The following is a 16,751-nucleotide window of genomic DNA, read 5'->3' on the forward strand; positions in this document are numbered from 1 at the left end:
CCTGTTCAGTGCTCAGAATAGCCAATGAGCCCATTTCCACTCAAGTAACTGTCCAACATGAGTTAGAGAATAAAAATGCCCTAGTAATGGATGGAGACTGAATGTTATATGCCTAGGCTGAGGGGAATTGGTTGTATCTCTGCATTAATCCCGTGAACCCTGTAATAGTGAGAATGCATCAGCACCACCCACCCTCTTTTTCCGGCTCTCACAAGTCTTCCACTGTTGACAGAGTATAGGCTCACCACTTTTCTGTCGCTGATATTAGTGGAGAAGATTGAAGCTTCCCTTCTCTGACAGGTTTCTGCTTTACACCAGTCCTGGCTTTCTCAGATTTTACTGTATAGTATTTTTTTTAAGCTCTACTGGTAGTGTAATGGGTTACACATTGGGTTGATAGCGTCAAGGTTAGCTGTTCAAACCACCAGCCTTTCCATAGGAGAATGATTCTACTCCTGGAAAGAGCTATAGTCTCAGAAACCCACGGGGGCAGTTCTACTCTGCCTAGAGGGTCGTTATGAGTCAGAGTTGACTCAATGGTAGTAAGTGAGTGAGTGAGTGAGTGACCTTTCAATGCATTAAGGAGCCCTGATGGCTTAGTGGGTTATGCATCGGGCTACTAATCAAAAGGTCAGTAGTTTGAAACTACCAGCCACGCCGCAGGAGAAAAATCCTACTTCTATAAAGAGTTACAGTCTCAGAAAAACCATAGGCAGCAAGCCAGCAAGGCAGAATAAAAGTGCCCATAGGGATTGTAAGGCTGTAAATTTTAGGGGAGAGACTGCCACATCTTTGCCCCAAGGTGCAGATTGATGGGTCCAAGGCTCCAACCACACAGTTAGCAGCCACGGGCTTCACCACGGTGCCACCAGAGCAAACCCTCTACCATCGGGTCAATTCCAACCCATAGCGATTGTACAGGGCAGAAGAGAACTGCCCTGTTGGGTTTCCGAGGCTGGACAGTTGGAAGCAAGTTCTCACCGCTGACTTTGTTAGTAGCCCAACACATAACCCACTACGCCATCTGGGGGCTGTGGAAGCTGAGTAGTCCTGTCTCATTGCCCAACCTTTGAGGCAATGAATGGGACAATACACTGAAGAACAACGCCTGTCTACACCGATCGTAAAATCTTGGTGAACTGGTGATCTTGTCCAGGCAACTCACTTCCCCAATGTGAACACATGAACCAGATGATCAGAAAGTCAGTTTGGGTGTCAAATTTCTTTTCTTTCCTTCTTTTAAAAAAATCATTTTATTGGGGGCTCTTATAACTCTTGTTACAATCCATACATACATCAATTGTATCCGACATATTAGTACATATATTCCATCATTCTTTTCTAGACATCTACTTGACATTGAGCCCTTGGGATCAGCACCTCTTTTTTTCCCTCCCCCCTCCCCAACCTTCATGGCCCCTTAATACATTGCAGATTGTTAATTATTTTCAAATCTCACACTGACTGTGGTCTCCCTTCCCCTCTGGTTTCTGTTGTTCTTCCCCCTGGCTGGGGGGGTGTGGTTATGTGCCATTCATTGTGATTGGTGCCCCCCTCCCCCCTCTCCCCTTCTTCCCACTTCCCTTTTGGTATCTCTATTCTCATTCCTGTTCCTGGGTCCATGCGTGTGAGTTTTATCTCTTGCCTATACCTATGTACATGCTCCCGTCTAGTTTATATTGGGAAGTGGCACTGAGGTCATGATAGCGGGGGTGAGGAGGCCTTAAGGGATCAGAGGTATATTGAGTGACCCATTAGTGCTCTACTGAACCCTGATTGACTCACCCCCTCCCTGTGACCCCTCTGTGGGGGAATGTGCCATTGTCCATAGATGGGCTTTGGGTCTCCACTCCAACCCCCCTCCATTCTCACCAATGCATTTTGGTTTGTTTGTTTACTGTTTGTTGTGAATCTTCTGATGCCTGTTGCCCGGTCTCAATGACACCTCATGATCACACTGGTTGGTGTGCTTCTTCTATGTGGGTGTGTTGCTTCAAAGTTATTTATATGTGGAATATATAGAGGTGTGTATATGGGATATATATCTTTTCACCATAAGAATAAATCATCAAAGCTAGGAGAAAACAGATCTAAGACATGCATTTTTTATTATGAGTTTCTCTGGGTGAACTTCAAATCCCTGAATTCTTATTTCAATGAAACATGCAGAGTTTCAGCTCTTCAGATGCTTAATAACACTCTTTTCTTTATTTTCACTTTCAGTTCTTGAAGAGAAAAACTGCTCAGACCCTGGGGGCCCGGTCAATGGGTACAAGAAGATAACGGGTGGCCCTGGGCTTCTCGATGGGCGCTCTGCAAAAATTGGCACCGTTGTGTCCTTCTTTTGTAACGGCTCCTATGTCCTCAGCGGCAATGACAAGAGAACTTGCGGGGAGAACGGGGTGTGGTCAGGAAAACAGCCCATCTGCATAAAAGGTAACCTAACCAATTTTCTTCTGACTTCCGTCAGCTTCCAAGCATGGTTCTGAGTTGCTGAAAAAGCAGCTTCCTCTTTAAGTTCTTCCTAGAACCCTGGTGGCATCGTGATTATGCCTTGGGCTGCCAACTTCAAAGACAGCAGTTCAAAACCACCAGCCCCTGCAAGGGAGGACGATGCTTTTTTATTCCCGTAATAGTTACAGTCTCTCAAACACACAGAGGCAGTCTGTCCTGTCCTCCGGGATCAATTGGTATCAACTCAATTGCAGTGAGTTGGCTTGAGGTGGAACCAGAGAAACCCTTCAATTAGGTGCCATCTGAGAAGCATCTCTTTCTTCCACAGGGCCTGTTTATCCTGATCGTGATATCTAGATGTGATCACGAAGAATGAGGGAGTTTGCGTAGCTTCTTGGGAAAGATGACAGGGCTGAATTTTGTAAGAGATCTCAGGACCAAATTAAAGAAATTAATAAGCGGCGTTAAAGCTATGTTCATCGTCGACTCTATATCCAATATGAAGTATAGTGCCGAGTCTCCTATGTGCAAATCCAAGGATCGAATCCAGGAAAGAATCAGCATGTATAAAGTTGTATTTATCTACTCTACATTCAACAGCAGGTCAGGGTGAGAAATAACGCGATAGATATCTCATCCTTGCAAGTACTAGGCAGGGTGTGGTGGGGAGGGAGTTTGATAGGTCAAGATGTTTAAAGACAGAGGGAGCTCTTAGTCACCCAAGGGAGTTATGAACCGATGAGGAGTCAAAGTTCAGAGGAGGTGAGATCAACCTTACCTGCAATGGAGACACTGCACAGAGCAGGGGAGGGGAGCAGGAAAGAATGTGTAGCAGTGAGAGTGTGGGGGGGATAATATTCCAGATGGAAGACACAGGAGCAGAAATGAGATTCTGGCAGAAGTCAAAGACCCACGGGATTCAAAGTGAAGCAGTCTGGGATTCAAGGAGATCCGTTTCCAAAGGTGGGTTGGACCTGAACATGGAACTGTTGTGTCCAGAAGTTTGAACTTCGCCCCTTTGCAGTGGGAGCTGAGAGCTTCTTACTCAATTGTTTCACTGCTTGTTGCAGGCAATGGTCCCCCGACTTTTGGTGGGGCAAGGATCGGGGCTGCTTCCTGGGAAGAAATGCATATCCATGGCCTAGATTATCCAGATAATTGCTCCACTCCTCCAGGTTCCCTTCAGGGTGTTTGTTAGCGACGGGAATCTTTGGTAAAGGAATGAAAGGGAATGGATGGTGGAGAGAATAACTCACTTTAGACTTCAGCCAGAAGCCACCTACCTGGTCGTCACCAGCACAGACTCTGGCTGGTGATTTCAGGAAGAAGAGAAATGGTGTTACATATATCCTTGGAGAGTTTTGTTAACGTTTCTCTTCTGAGTTAATGCAATCAAAGTTCTCTGAGTTGCTAATTAGAGGAATATTGGCTGCCTAATTGGGAAAATGAGCTGGGAAGGATTCCTTTCACTTGTGAAGAAAGAGAAATGTTCACATGATTAAACTGTGCTTTCAAATGGTTGCCAGGGACCTTAGTTAAAGCAGAGAAGGGACATGGAAAACTCAGGTGTCCAAGCCTTGCCTATGGTGGATGTTGTCGGCTGGTCTCTTAGAAGAAGCTTCCAATTCCTTATGTGCGGCTTCATTTCAGAAAGTTCAGTTTGACTTTGATTAAGTTTGCAAATACTATGTATATCAACAGACCATCCTAAACTATTAAATGCCATTTGCCTAAATCACTCAACTGGAGCAGCCACCTGGTACCTTTTTCTAAAGGCATTGACTGAGGTTCTGCAGAGGGATGTCAATTTAGGAGGAAGGCAGTGTGCCCTTTTCTGAGTGAGCTGCCCAAGAGGGGCCTGTGGGGGGGAGGGAATGCCAGCCCCCACAACTAATTGCGGGTTTGATAGGCACAATTATACGGTTAATATATATCAAGATTATAGTAAAGTCTAGAGAGCATGAGAGATAGAGGAGAGATTGAAATAATGGAGTCAGACACATTTCATAGTAGCATGCTCACCTCAGCCCCGCTTGGTCTTCTAAGTGGAGAGAGGGGGAGAGAAAGGAGGACAAGGGGAAAGGGAACAGGGGAGCGAGGACGGGAAAGGAAAGAGGGAACTGACGAGAGGCCAAGAGGGGAGCCTGAGAGAGCTATTTATTGCTAACCCATGCCTATATACCTTTGGGGGGAGTGCAAGCCCACTAATGACAGGTAAAGACACACATCACAGGAAGGGGTTGCACTATAGGTTATACAGCAATGAGAGGGGGACAATCTAGGGATATACATGCAATAGGAAGATGAGGGTTTTGGGGTATCCATGTGACAAGAAAGGCAGATCCTAGATTCAGGATGGCAGCCTAACTTTGACTATCACTGAGCTGGTATGACCTGTTCTCTGGCCCATCATAGAAACCATTTTCAGTAGGGTGTACCCACCTACAGGAACCAAGCTAATGGTCTCAAACCTTTAGGGAGAAGTAGCCCATTGTCCTTAACAGCAGGGAGCAGGCCTACCTGTGGTGGGACCATTCAGTTGTCTGGCAACTGACTGCCTTCAGGGAGGATGTCTCTAAGCATCGGACCTCCCACCATATGTTGGGAAATAGCCTCTAATGTTTGACATGTCTTTGGGTGAGACAAAGCTGGGGAAAAGTCTCTGTGTAATCTCACAGGGGCATGCATGTCTCTCCTCTGAGGATGTGAGGGCAGGTACAGCCGGTGTCCAGGAAGAGTAGGAATTGGACCGGGTGGATGTGAACAACGAATTGAGAAGGGGATTATACAGCATTGTCTTTTCTTCTAGCCTGCCGAGAACCAAAGATCTCCGACCTGGTGAGACGGCGAGTCCTCCCCATGCAGGTTCAATCAAGGTGAGGCCAAAGCTTCGGACTCTGCTTTAAAATGAATGACTCTTTCCCCTTCCATCCTCTTTTTCCATTGGTGTTGGGCCAAAGACAGTCTGGAGTTCCCAAGGGACATTCAGTACTGACTAGCTAGAAAAGAATAGGCCTGTTTGATGGAGCCTCATTAGAAGACTGCCTTCAGCCAAGAGGTAGCAACTGTTGGAAGATGTACAAATTTCTGTAGCTCATGGGAAAGTAGGGACAGAAGTTTGAGAGGGTCCTGGGGGAACTAGATTTTAATTCTGAGTCTTCCTGAAATAACTGTAATCATATAGCAGCTTCTAAGGAGACGGGATTCCTACCAATTGTAGCCAGCTCTGGTTTAGGAACGCCTTGGTGGTACCCATTGATTAGCATATATTCTGTGGATTACCAGAAGGTTCGGGGTTCAAATCAACGCAGAAAAAAGTCTTGTGATCTACGTCCAACAAAGTGAACCACTGCGAACCCTAGGGGCACAGTTCTTCCCTGACACAAGCGGGGGAGGTCACCATGTGTCAGCGTGGGATGGGGACAACTGCAGATGGTTTAGGAAGTTGTTTGAGTTTTTGTGAGCCCAGCCTTCAGCTTAGTATCCTTCACACCTGTTGTCTAGATACACTTACTTAATTTGCGCCCTGCCTCCCCACATCCCAGTACTATACAAGTATAGGAACATTATCTGTTTTGTTTGTGCTGAATCCCCAGTGCCTACCACATCAAAGGCCTTCAATAAAGAATGACGGAGTGGATAGAGTACATCAACAAACAAACGTCATAGACTCGGTTCTGTCACTAGTGCTGGCTATTCACTTGTATTGTCTTAGTTTCCCCTTTTCAAAAATAGGGAGGGTTATGACAATAACGTCCGACTTTGGGAATTGTGGTAAGAATCAAACGCAATACTAACCACTGACATTTGTCATTTACTATATCCCAGTTGCCCTTCACGTACTTATCATTGACAATGTGTGTACTAGTTCATGTCACCCTCACTATAGTCTTGGCCATTGTTATAAACATTATTACCATTTGACAGATGGGAACATTGAGGTGCAAGGCCTTTAAGTAGTTTACCCAAAATCACATTGCTCAAAGAAGTGGCAAAGGCAGGATGAAAATTCAATGCCTGGCTTCAGGGTTTGCTGCTTTATGCACAAGACTTTAACCAAGAGCTGGGTAGAAATGGTAACACTGAGAACTAGAGGCTGGGGTTGGCCCCATCCAAGTGGTCTGGAAAATCCAGCAGTGGAGCTGGGAATGCCTTACTCACCCTCTCAGGCCATCTCATCCCATTTCGGCCTTTCCCTTTCTAAGCAATCCATTTCCTTGGAAACGGGCAATAAAGTCCACATCGGCTCTTTCCTGATCTTCATGCTGTGCCTGAGATGAGGCGCTCCACTACAGGGATGCGAACCTGCTCTTCCCAAGGAAGACCTGCTGTAGAGGAAGGAGCCTGGAGCTTCTGGGAAGGACCAGCGACAGGTGGCTCCTATGGGAGGGAAACAAGTCTAGAAATTGGTGCCAAGTATCCTATAGGCTGATGGGTTGCTGGCAGGGAGCCCACCGAAGCAGCATAGGCCAGTGGGTCTCAACCTTCCTCATGCCGTGACCCTTTAATACAGTTCCTCATGTTGTGGTGACCCCCAACCATAAAATTATTTTCATTGCTACTTCATAAATGTAATTTTGCTCCTGTTATGAATCATCGGGTGACCCCTGGGAAAGGGGGCGTGATCCACAGGTTGAGAACCGCAGGCATAGGCCTTCAACATGTAGAAGAGGAGCTGAGTTATCAGTTCAAAAGCTCCTGGAACTGCAGGCCTGGGACGTGAGCTGAGGATGAGTTGAACACAATCAGTGTGGATGGAATGTTTGCCCTAAGGGAAGTCCTGCGCAAACACGTCAAATAGATTTCATAAGCAGGTAATACAATTGACCTGGTAGAGCCAGCTAACCATGAAGGCTAAGCTGGGTCTTGGGGACTCTTTTACCTTCCTGTGGACCTGCTGACGGCTCTCTCCAGCTATTAAACCAGGGGAAAGCATTGATTCCTCAAGGAATTCCAACTTCTCAGTTGACTGTCACCCCGCAACAATACAGAATGAGCGCAGAGCTGCGGCACGTGCACAAATCTCCCCCAAGAGCCCCCAAGTGGGCTCTGGGGACTTCAACATCAGGGCTCACTTACTACATCTCTCTGCATTTACATACAAAGCTCCGTATTCCCCTCCATCAGTGTGCCCTGAGAGAAAGTTCTATTCTTTGAGGTGTGCTAATTACATTGCTAATTGCCAAATCAAGCTACTGTATCCACACAGTTTAGTGTGAGCCAACTCCTAATATTGTCCCATTATGATAATGTTCAGAGCGAAAGAAAACATGCCTAGATTTCACTACTTCACACGAACTCCCTTTCCGGTATAATTTCCCAATGAATTCCTTTTGTGTGCATGTACAGCATACCTCAGGATAATAGCTATTACACCAGACATTATCCTCTTTGGTGAAAGATCCTAGGGAGTTGGAGGGATGCCATAAATGGAAATTGGGAAATAAAATGAAGGCTGGGGCCTGCAGGAGAATTAAGGGAATTGGCCCAGCGGTAGGCTGGAGGGGTGTGTGTGTGTGTGTGTGTGTGTGTGAGAGAGAGAGAGAGAGAGAGAGAGAGAGAGAGAGAGAGAGAGAGGCAGACTGACTGAGATAGTTAATTGCTTTCTTCTTCCACATCTAAATAATCTGCATGCAGACTGATGTGGACACTAGCAACTGTCTCTCACCCTGCTTTCTCGGGCCCCTTACTCTCCACGCAGGGAGACCCCGCTCCACCAGCTGTACTCGGCAGCACTCAGCAAGCAGAAGCTGCAGGGCGCCCCCACCAAGAAGCCAGTTCTCCCCTTTGGAGACCTGCCTGCTGGGTACCAACATCTGCACAGCCAGCTCCAGTACGAGTGCATCTCGCCCTTCTACCGCCGCCTGGGCAGCAGCCGGAGGACTTGTCTGAAGACTGGGAGGTGGAGCGGGCGGGCGCCAGCATGTATCCCCAGTGAGTGGACGCGCTTCTTTAGGGTACAGGAGCAGCTTCCTCTTGCTTGAGTCTGTAACGATCCAGGAATCCTCCCAGAAGCCTTTTTGGGGAAAGACTGCTTGCCCAGAGGAAGGCATGGTCCCTCCGTGCTGTTCCTTGCTTGGCGATATCTGTCCTTTTCACAGTTAGAGTTTCTTCTTTGGGTTTCCATTTATGCTCTAGGAAAATTTGATCATTAAACTGGGAGGTGAACATATTTTCTGTTGATAATTCTATCAGAATATTTCCTGAGAGTAGGATTTCCTTGAGGAAAAGAGAGAGGGGGGAGTCATTAAACACCAAGTGGGAAAGGCAGAAAAGAGGTCAGAGAGCTTTGAGATGTGTGATCTTGATCAACCTCTCTACACCTGGGTTTTCATCCCCATCATCCAATGGGGATGATATTAACTGGCTCCTAAGGGGTGGTGAGGATGACCGAGATGGCATATGGACGGGTCTGGGATAAGGTCTTGCACACACATACTAAGCTACAGTCCCCATCCTCGCTGCCGAAGGAGAACAAAGTAGTTTAGTACCTTTGGTGGTATGCATAGGAATAATTGATAGTAGTAAATCCTACAGACAGTAAGTGCACACCTAGAACCTGGTTTCAGGTCCTGGCAAAGCCTCTGCTCTCAACCCTAGACATTATTATCAACCTCATGGAGGTGGCTAATTAATATTTTCAGGGACAGGAGACAGGCAGGTTGGGCAGCTTGGTGGTCATCACATCTCTAGAGCCTACTTGTCCAGATTTGCACTCTCCTGGCTGAGCGACATGTTTTCCTTTGAATAGGGAACCGCTGAATTCACCTCTCCCTTTTGGGGCTGCTGGGGGGTGGGGGGATAGACCTGAGTTCATCTTACTGAGCTTGTGCTTTCTCCATAGTCTGTGGGAAAACGGAGAACCAAACTACTCCAAAGACCCAGGGCCTGCGCTGGCCGTGGCAGGCAGCCATCTACAGGAGGACCAGCGGGCCGCAAGGAGGCAGCCTGCACAAGGGCGCGTGGTTCCTGGTGTGCAGTGGTGCCCTGGTGAACGAGCGCACTGTGGTGGTGGCCGCCCACTGCGTCACCGACCTGGGGAAGGTGACTGTGATCAAGACAGCAGACCTCAAAGTCGTCTTGGGGAAGTTCTACAGGGATGAGGACCGGGATGAGAAAACCCTCCAGAGCTTACGGGTGAGAGACGGCTGGAACCAAGAACCTGGGCCTCTGGCTCCGTGAGCTCCAGAACCATGCGAGCAGTGGCTGTGACACTCTGGTCACCTTTGTGACCACAGAGTGGGAGCTCAAGATTTGATAGTGACAGGCGCTAGAGAGGGGCATGCAGAAAACCCTTGAAGTCGTCTTTCTTTGATGGTTTTTCAAACAGGTAGAGACAAAGATAGCTCATTAAGAGAGTCAGATCGATATCAATAGCCTACTACACTTAGGACACAATGCCCTTGAGGACATTGATTTTATCCAAGATACCCCTAATCAATGGATAGTATCCAGGGGAGTGTTGGACTGCAACATTGAAGCTGGCAGTTCAAATGCACCCGTCACTGTGGGAGAAAGGTGAGGGTATCTGCTTTTGTAAAGGCGAACAGTCTCAGAAACCCTATCCAGTGTTGCTATGAGTCAGATTAACTTGAAATGCCAGGGTTTGGTTTGAGGGATTTCCTCTCTCTCTCTCTCTCTCTCTCTCTCTGCGTCTCCCTTCTTAGCTCCCATCCATCTATCCACCCATATCTCCCATCCATTCATCTATCCATCGATCTCTGATCCACCCATCTATCTACCTGTATCTCCCATCTATCCATCTGTCTCCCCCATCCATCCATCTATCCATCTGTTTCCCATCCACCCATCTATATCTCCCATCATCCATCTACCCATCCATTTATCCATTCCTCCATCTATGCCTCCCATCCATCCATCTATCCATCCATATCTCCCATCCTTTCATCTATCCATCTATCTCTGATCCACCCATCTATCCATCTGTATCTCCCATCTATCCATCTGTCTCTCCCATCCATCCATCTATCCATCTCTGTTTCCCATCCACCCATCTATATCTCCCATCATCCATCTATCCATCCATTTATCCATTCCTCCATCTATGCCTCCCATCTACCCATCTATATCTTCCATCCAACCATCTATCTGACCAAACACTATTGAGCTCCCCTAATCATTTTGTGAACCACTTTATTCACTGAGAATAGAGACATAAAACTAAAAGAATAGTTTTGCCCTGGAGCACCTATGGTCTAGTGAGAGAGGCCAAACAAACAAACAAACAAACCGAAACTCATAGTGGCCCTTGTGAGTTTCTGAGACTTTAACTGTGTACAAGAGTAGAAAGCCCAGCCTCCCTCTGAGCTTCTGGTGGTTTTGAACTGCCGACCATGCAGATTGCCGTCCAATTTGTAACCAGTACACTACCATGGCTCCAACCAGTCTATTGTGATCAGTGCAACACAGGAGAAGAGCTGAGGTGTGTGCCCATGTACAGGTGAAGGACGTGCGCATACTCAGCAGTGAAATGCAGGACACAGAGGGTAGCTTAGAAGTCTCCATCAAAGAGATCACTCAGCAAGGCTTGGCACAATGAGGGAAGCCTATGAAAAAGTCCGAGGGAGCATTCTAGGTATGGCTTCAGCAGACTGGTTTGAAGTGGTGCCCTTCAAGGGTGTGTGATGTGATGGCGCCAGCATAACGTTTGTTAAATCCGTTACTCACCAACATTTAGACATCAGGAAGCTTCAGATAGAAACCTAGAGTCCTAGGTTCTCTGGGACAGTTAGGATGCTTCTGCAGGACACACTGCCCACCGACATATGCAGCCCCGGGCTCTGCAGCCCCAGCCGCTCCCTTTCCTCAGCACCACCTGCCAGGTGTTGGTAGGCACAGCAGCTTACAACCTTTCAGACTCACTGCCATGCTGTGAGACATCGAGTCCATGCTGACTCTTAGTGATCCTATAGGACAGGGCAGAACTGCCTCCGTGAGTTTCCGAGACTGTAACTAGACATGTAGAAAGCCCCCGTCTCTCTCCAGCAGAATGGCTGGTGGCTTCAAACTGCAGACCTTGCAGATTGTAGCCCAACTTGTCACCAGGGCTCCTAGCTCCCCACCATGCAAGTTGAGTGATTCTTCCCACAACCCCTTAAGCACAGTGGCTCAACATAATTGCCACTGTCATGGAGACATTTTCCCCAGAGAATCTTGCCCCCGGGCTGGCTTGTCCTTGTCCACCGTGGCAGTGGCTGTTGACACTGGCTGTCTGTTCCTTGTATTTCTAGATTTCTGCCATAATTTTACATCCCAACTATGATCCCATCCTGCTCGACTCGGACCTGGCTATCCTGAAGCTCCTGGACAAGGCTCGCATCAGCACCCGAGTGCAGCCCATCTGCCTGGCGGCCTCACGTGACCTCACCACCTCCTTCCAGGAGTCTCGAATCACCGTGGCTGGCTGGAATGTCCTGGCCGATGTGAGGACCCCCGGCTTCAAGAACGACACGTTGCGATCGGGGCTGGTCAGCGTGGTGGACTCGCTGCTGTGTGAGGAGCAGCATGAAGACCGCGGCATCCCCGTGAGTGTCACGGATAACATGTTCTGTGCCCGTCAGGACCCCACCGCCCCTTCTAACATCTGCCCAGCCGAGACGGGGGGCATCGCAGCAGTGTCCTTCCCAGGAAGGGCATCGCCTGAGCCTCGCTGGCACTTGGTGGGGCTGGTCAGCTGGAGCTATGACAAAACCTGCAGCCACAGCCTCTCCACGGCCTTCACCAAGGTGCTGCCCTTTAAAGACTGGATTGAGAGAAACCTGAAATGAACTCCAGGCCCCAGGGAGCAGCTTTCCCAAGCGTCCACGTGTGACCCTTCATGACAAAAGCCATGTGGACAAGAAGTATGATTTTGCCCATAAATCTGGCTGTGCCACACCTTCTGATTTCAGGGACAGAAGTCCATGAAGGCTGCATGGAGATTGACTGCTGGTAGGACACAGTGTCCCTGACTGCTTGAGCTAGGCATCCTCAAAGGACATTTATCCAGCCCGCCGGGTGTTTTTGCCCCGTTTTGTTTTTTACTTCAAAATAAGATATGTGCATTGTGCATAGGAATTTGCTCATAGTATTTCTTTAAACTATAGTCCGGCCCTCCAGCGGGTCTGAGGGACAGTGAACTGGGCCCCTGTTTAAAAAGTTTGAGGACCCCTGGGAACAGAGCATTTGGAAGACCCTAGAGCTTTCAAAAGGGACCACTCAAATAGCAAAGAAAACGTCCCCATTCAGCTGACCTGGGAGCCGTCCCCACTCTTCAGCAAGGCCAGTGTCCTGATCAGCTCTGGTTGAGAAGGTGTTCATCAAATGGATTAAGACTCCAGCCAGACCAAGTTGCGAAGAGCCCCTTGCAGGTCTGTGGGCAGTGGAGCTGGGAGGAGGTGCATGCTCTCTGTGTATATAGCCGCAGGCCAAGGCGATCAGTTCCCTTCCCCATCCCCTGTACATAGTTTAATAAAACAAGGGTTGCCGGCTGACCTCCACAACATATGTTTCCTGCATGCGATTTCTCTCCACTGCTCAGTTTGGGGACAATGAATTGGTGATGATCCTTTTAAAATAGAGCCACAAATTATATTTGTCAAACGGCACCTCTGGCAAAGCCATTGCCATCTATCCAATAGCATCCTTGGAGCTTGGTGGGGAGTGGGCTGAAGGCGGAGTGGGGTGGTACCCCCAGGTAAGGTACATGCAGAGGAAAACCCCTGGGATGGCTGCTTTTGTCAGGCACCATCCAGTCTGTCCCAACCCATAGTGACCTTACGCACAACAGAACACTGCACAGCCTCCCGCCACCCTCCCCATTATTCCTATGCCTGAGCCCATTTTTGCAGCCATGGGGTTGATCTAGCCCATGAAAGCCTTCCTCTTTTATGCTGTCCCTCTCCTGATTACATGTCCCGAGTAGATAATATGAATGCTCATCACCCTTGCTTCTCGGGAGTGTTCAGGCCTTACTTCTTCCAAGACAGGTTGGGTTGTCCTTTTAGCACTTGAGGATACTTTCAATGTTCTTCTCCAGCACAATTCAAGTGCATTGACTCTTTTTCAATCTTCCTTATTCAGTGTCCAACTTTCACATGCATATGAGGCAACTGAAAATACCATGGCGTGGGTCAGGCACACCTTTGTCCTCAAAGTAACATCCTTGCTTTTCAATACTCTAAAGGGGTCTGTGTCGCAGATTTCTCATGTTTCATCTCCCCTCTGACTCTCACACTTTAGATCCAGCAGAAAAGCTCCCACTTTGATCTTCTAAGCAATCTTTATGTTGTACTTTTATAGCATCCGAATTGAAATCACACTGTCACTCATACTCGATATAGATATATGTCCAGAAGCTGTAACCCCATTCTTCTCTATTTGACATGATTTCCCCTTCAAGCCTCGCCTAAGAAATTCCTTGGGGAGAGAGGAAAGGGAAGAGTTCAGCCCAGTTATTACTTTAAGTGATCTTTGGGGAGTGAGGGGGAAATATTCTCTTTTGTGGTTGACTCACTCTTTTCTTTTCTTCTTTCACCTCTCCAAGGTGATCTCTTTAAACCTTGCCTGGCTTTAAACATCAGGACAACGCGGGTACTCATGACGTCCCGCTGGTCCTGATGTGTGCAGTGGTGGGTCTTCCTCATACTTGAGTGACTTGCAGATTTTTGGCGCTATGTTTTTTCCCCCTCAACCTTGGTGGGACTCAGTGGCCCTCTCTGCTGACTTTGGCTCTCCCTCCGTTCTTGCTGGCGCCATGATATTCCTTAGATCTCTGTGTGACTCCTATTTAACCCTGATTTGGATCACTCAGCTCTCTTACCACAATGCCAACCCTCTCGGGCAGCTCCCCAGACACTCAGTGAATTCTTCTTCCTCCTTCTTGGGCAGTTCCCCAGACCCTGAGTGAACTCTGCACCCTCCCCTGAGGGCCTGGCGGGAACTTCTTAGTCTTTCCGTATCACAGGAGGACTGAGCCTAGAGCTATCACACCATGGGAGAGTTTTCCTTCTCTGGTTAATTCTAAGCCATAAGCTCACAGTCCCTGCAACCTATATTAGAGAACATCTACCTCAAGGGTGTTAGACCCAAGATACAAGGTGGGGGCATACTTGTCTCACAATCATCCTCCTATCTGCATCTCTTGGCTTTCTCATAATCCACTGGACCAGGAGGGAATTTCTTCCTTTTGTCAGACAGGGACTTTCCATTAAGTCATAGCTCTTTCTTCTCTCCCTTTCTCAGCTTCCCAGATTCATTGTAAGAGCAATGTATTCAATTCTGTGGCTGAATAACAAATTTCCCCGGAATGATGGTGCTGTCAAGGAGGTTCTAAACTATGTACATATGAATGAATGAAACATTGCCTGGTTCTGCCCCATCCACACAATTGTTTTGCCTGAGCTCATTGTTGCAGCCACTATGTCTATCTAGCATCTTGTTGAATGCCTTCTTCTCTTTAATCACCATCGATTTTCCAAAGCATGATGTCCTTTCTCAGGGACTGGTTTTTCCTGATAACATGTCCCAAATACATGAGATGAAGTCTTGCCGTCCTTGGTTCTAAAGAGCTTTCTGGCTATACTTCTTCCAAGACAGATTTGTTTGTTCTTTTGGCCCTCCATCATACTTTCAATATTCTTCATCAGCACCATGATTCAAATGCACCCGCTCTTCTTTCATCTTCCTTGTTCTATGTTCAACTGTCCCAGGCATCTGAGGCAACTGAAAATACCACAGCTTGGATCAAGCATGCCTCAGTTCTCAAAGAGACATCTTTGCTCTTTGTGCCAGTTACATAATCTCCTGTCAACTTGAAAAGGGGTGGAGTCTAGCCTGTCAATCAGGTTGCAGCTTGATGGCCTCATTTGGAGGCACGATAGAGATAAATCGCTCACTGGAGGCCAGATACAGAGAGACTCTGCCGGTGGTCCTGCTGACAAGCCACATGGAGACCCCTGATGGAACCAGAGCCCTGGAGCTGGAGGACCCACGTAGAGAGCCACCCCAGCGCTGAGATGCTTTCACCACCACTGCATCCACAAGACTTCCCACCCACTGGCCTGTGATCTTCCTGCATTCAGTATCATTGCGTGTGTTGTGTGAGTCTGAAGAGGAACTTATAGACTGGTATGGGGCAGATGGGCTAGTATAATATTTATGGACTTGATCTGGGTGGGCTGTGATGTTTTCTTAATATACGATTACCGTGCTGTTTGATATAAAGTTCTCTATTACACACATATGAGTGTCTATGAATTTGTTTCTCTAGTCAACACAGACTAACACACTCTTTTATAGTTTAAAGAGATCTGTAGCAGCAGATTTGCCCAGTGCTGTCTGATGTTTGATTTCTTGACTGCTGCTTCCATCAATATTGATTGTGGATCCAAGTAAAATGAAATCCTGGACAACTTCCATCTTGTCTCCATTTATCATGATGTAAACTGTCACCGTTATTTCTGGTTTTGGGTTTTGGGACTCCGGTTTTCTTTATGTTGAGGTTTAACCCACACATAACACGGTAGTCTTTGCTTTGCATTAGTAAGTGCTTCAAGTCCTCTTTGCTTTCAGCCAGCGAAGTCGTGCCATGTACACATCTCAGCTTGCTCATAAACCTCCCTCCCATCCTGATGCTGTAGTCTTCTTCATGGAGGGCAGCCGACTGGGTTAGTTCCTCAGTGGACAGACTGGATGCATATGGTGAAAGGACACAATTCTGACTCAGAGTTTTCCTGAGTTTCAATCATCCAATCACTCAGTGTTTCGCATTGCGTGTTCTGGAGTTCTCATTCTTTATCATGTTATCCATAGTTTGTTATGAGCTACCCAATTACATGCCTTTGCCCGGTAAATAAAACGCCAAACAGTATCTTTCTGACATTCTCTGCGTTCAGTCACGATTCATCTGATGTCAGCATATCCCTCTTCTGAATTGACCTTGAATTGCCAGCAGCTCACCCTCGATGTCCTGCTGCAACCATTTTAAAATTACCGTGAACAAAGTTTACTTGCATGTGCTCTGCATGATGCTGTGGTGAGGGGCTGCTGAGTGTTTCCAACTCCTGGGACCCTGTGTGGAGCAGAACAAAACGCCAGCCACCGGCTGGGCCTGCGCCGACCCAAGTCTTTATTGTTCTTGTGTCTGAGCCCATTGTTGCGTATGGGTTGATAACTTCCACATTCCGCTGGGGCATCTTTCTTTGAAATGAGCACAAATGTGGATCTCTTCCTGTCGGTTGGCCACGTTACTGTCTTCCAAATTTCCGACTGCTTCCCAGGGTGCATCAGTTAGATCA

At 47.6% G+C, this 16,751-nt stretch overlaps 1 protein-coding gene across 1 annotated transcript in view; it reads left to right on the forward strand.

Moving 5' to 3' along the window:
• PAMR1 (peptidase domain containing associated with muscle regeneration 1) overlaps positions 1-12,510 on the forward strand; it is a 97,510-nt gene extending 85,000 nt beyond the window's left edge. Inside the window, exons 7-11 of the mRNA XM_045291007.1 lie at positions 2,224-2,436; positions 5,264-5,330; positions 8,156-8,388; positions 9,299-9,591; positions 11,706-12,510. Of these exons, the coding sequence (XP_045146942.1) occupies positions 2,224-2,436; positions 5,264-5,330; positions 8,156-8,388; positions 9,299-9,591; positions 11,706-12,242 (1,343 nt within the window). The 3' untranslated portion in view covers positions 12,243-12,510. The remainder of the gene's footprint in view (positions 1-2,223; positions 2,437-5,263; positions 5,331-8,155; positions 8,389-9,298; positions 9,592-11,705) is intronic.
• Positions 12,511-16,751: the final 4,241 nt, after the last annotated feature.

The sequence above is a fragment of the Echinops telfairi genome, unplaced genomic scaffold (assembly GCF_000313985.2).
Source record: "Echinops telfairi isolate 266 unplaced genomic scaffold, ASM31398v2 ScPeMD7_60;HRSCAF=208, whole genome shotgun sequence".
Taxonomy (NCBI): Eukaryota; Metazoa; Chordata; class Mammalia; order Afrosoricida; family Tenrecidae; genus Echinops; species Echinops telfairi.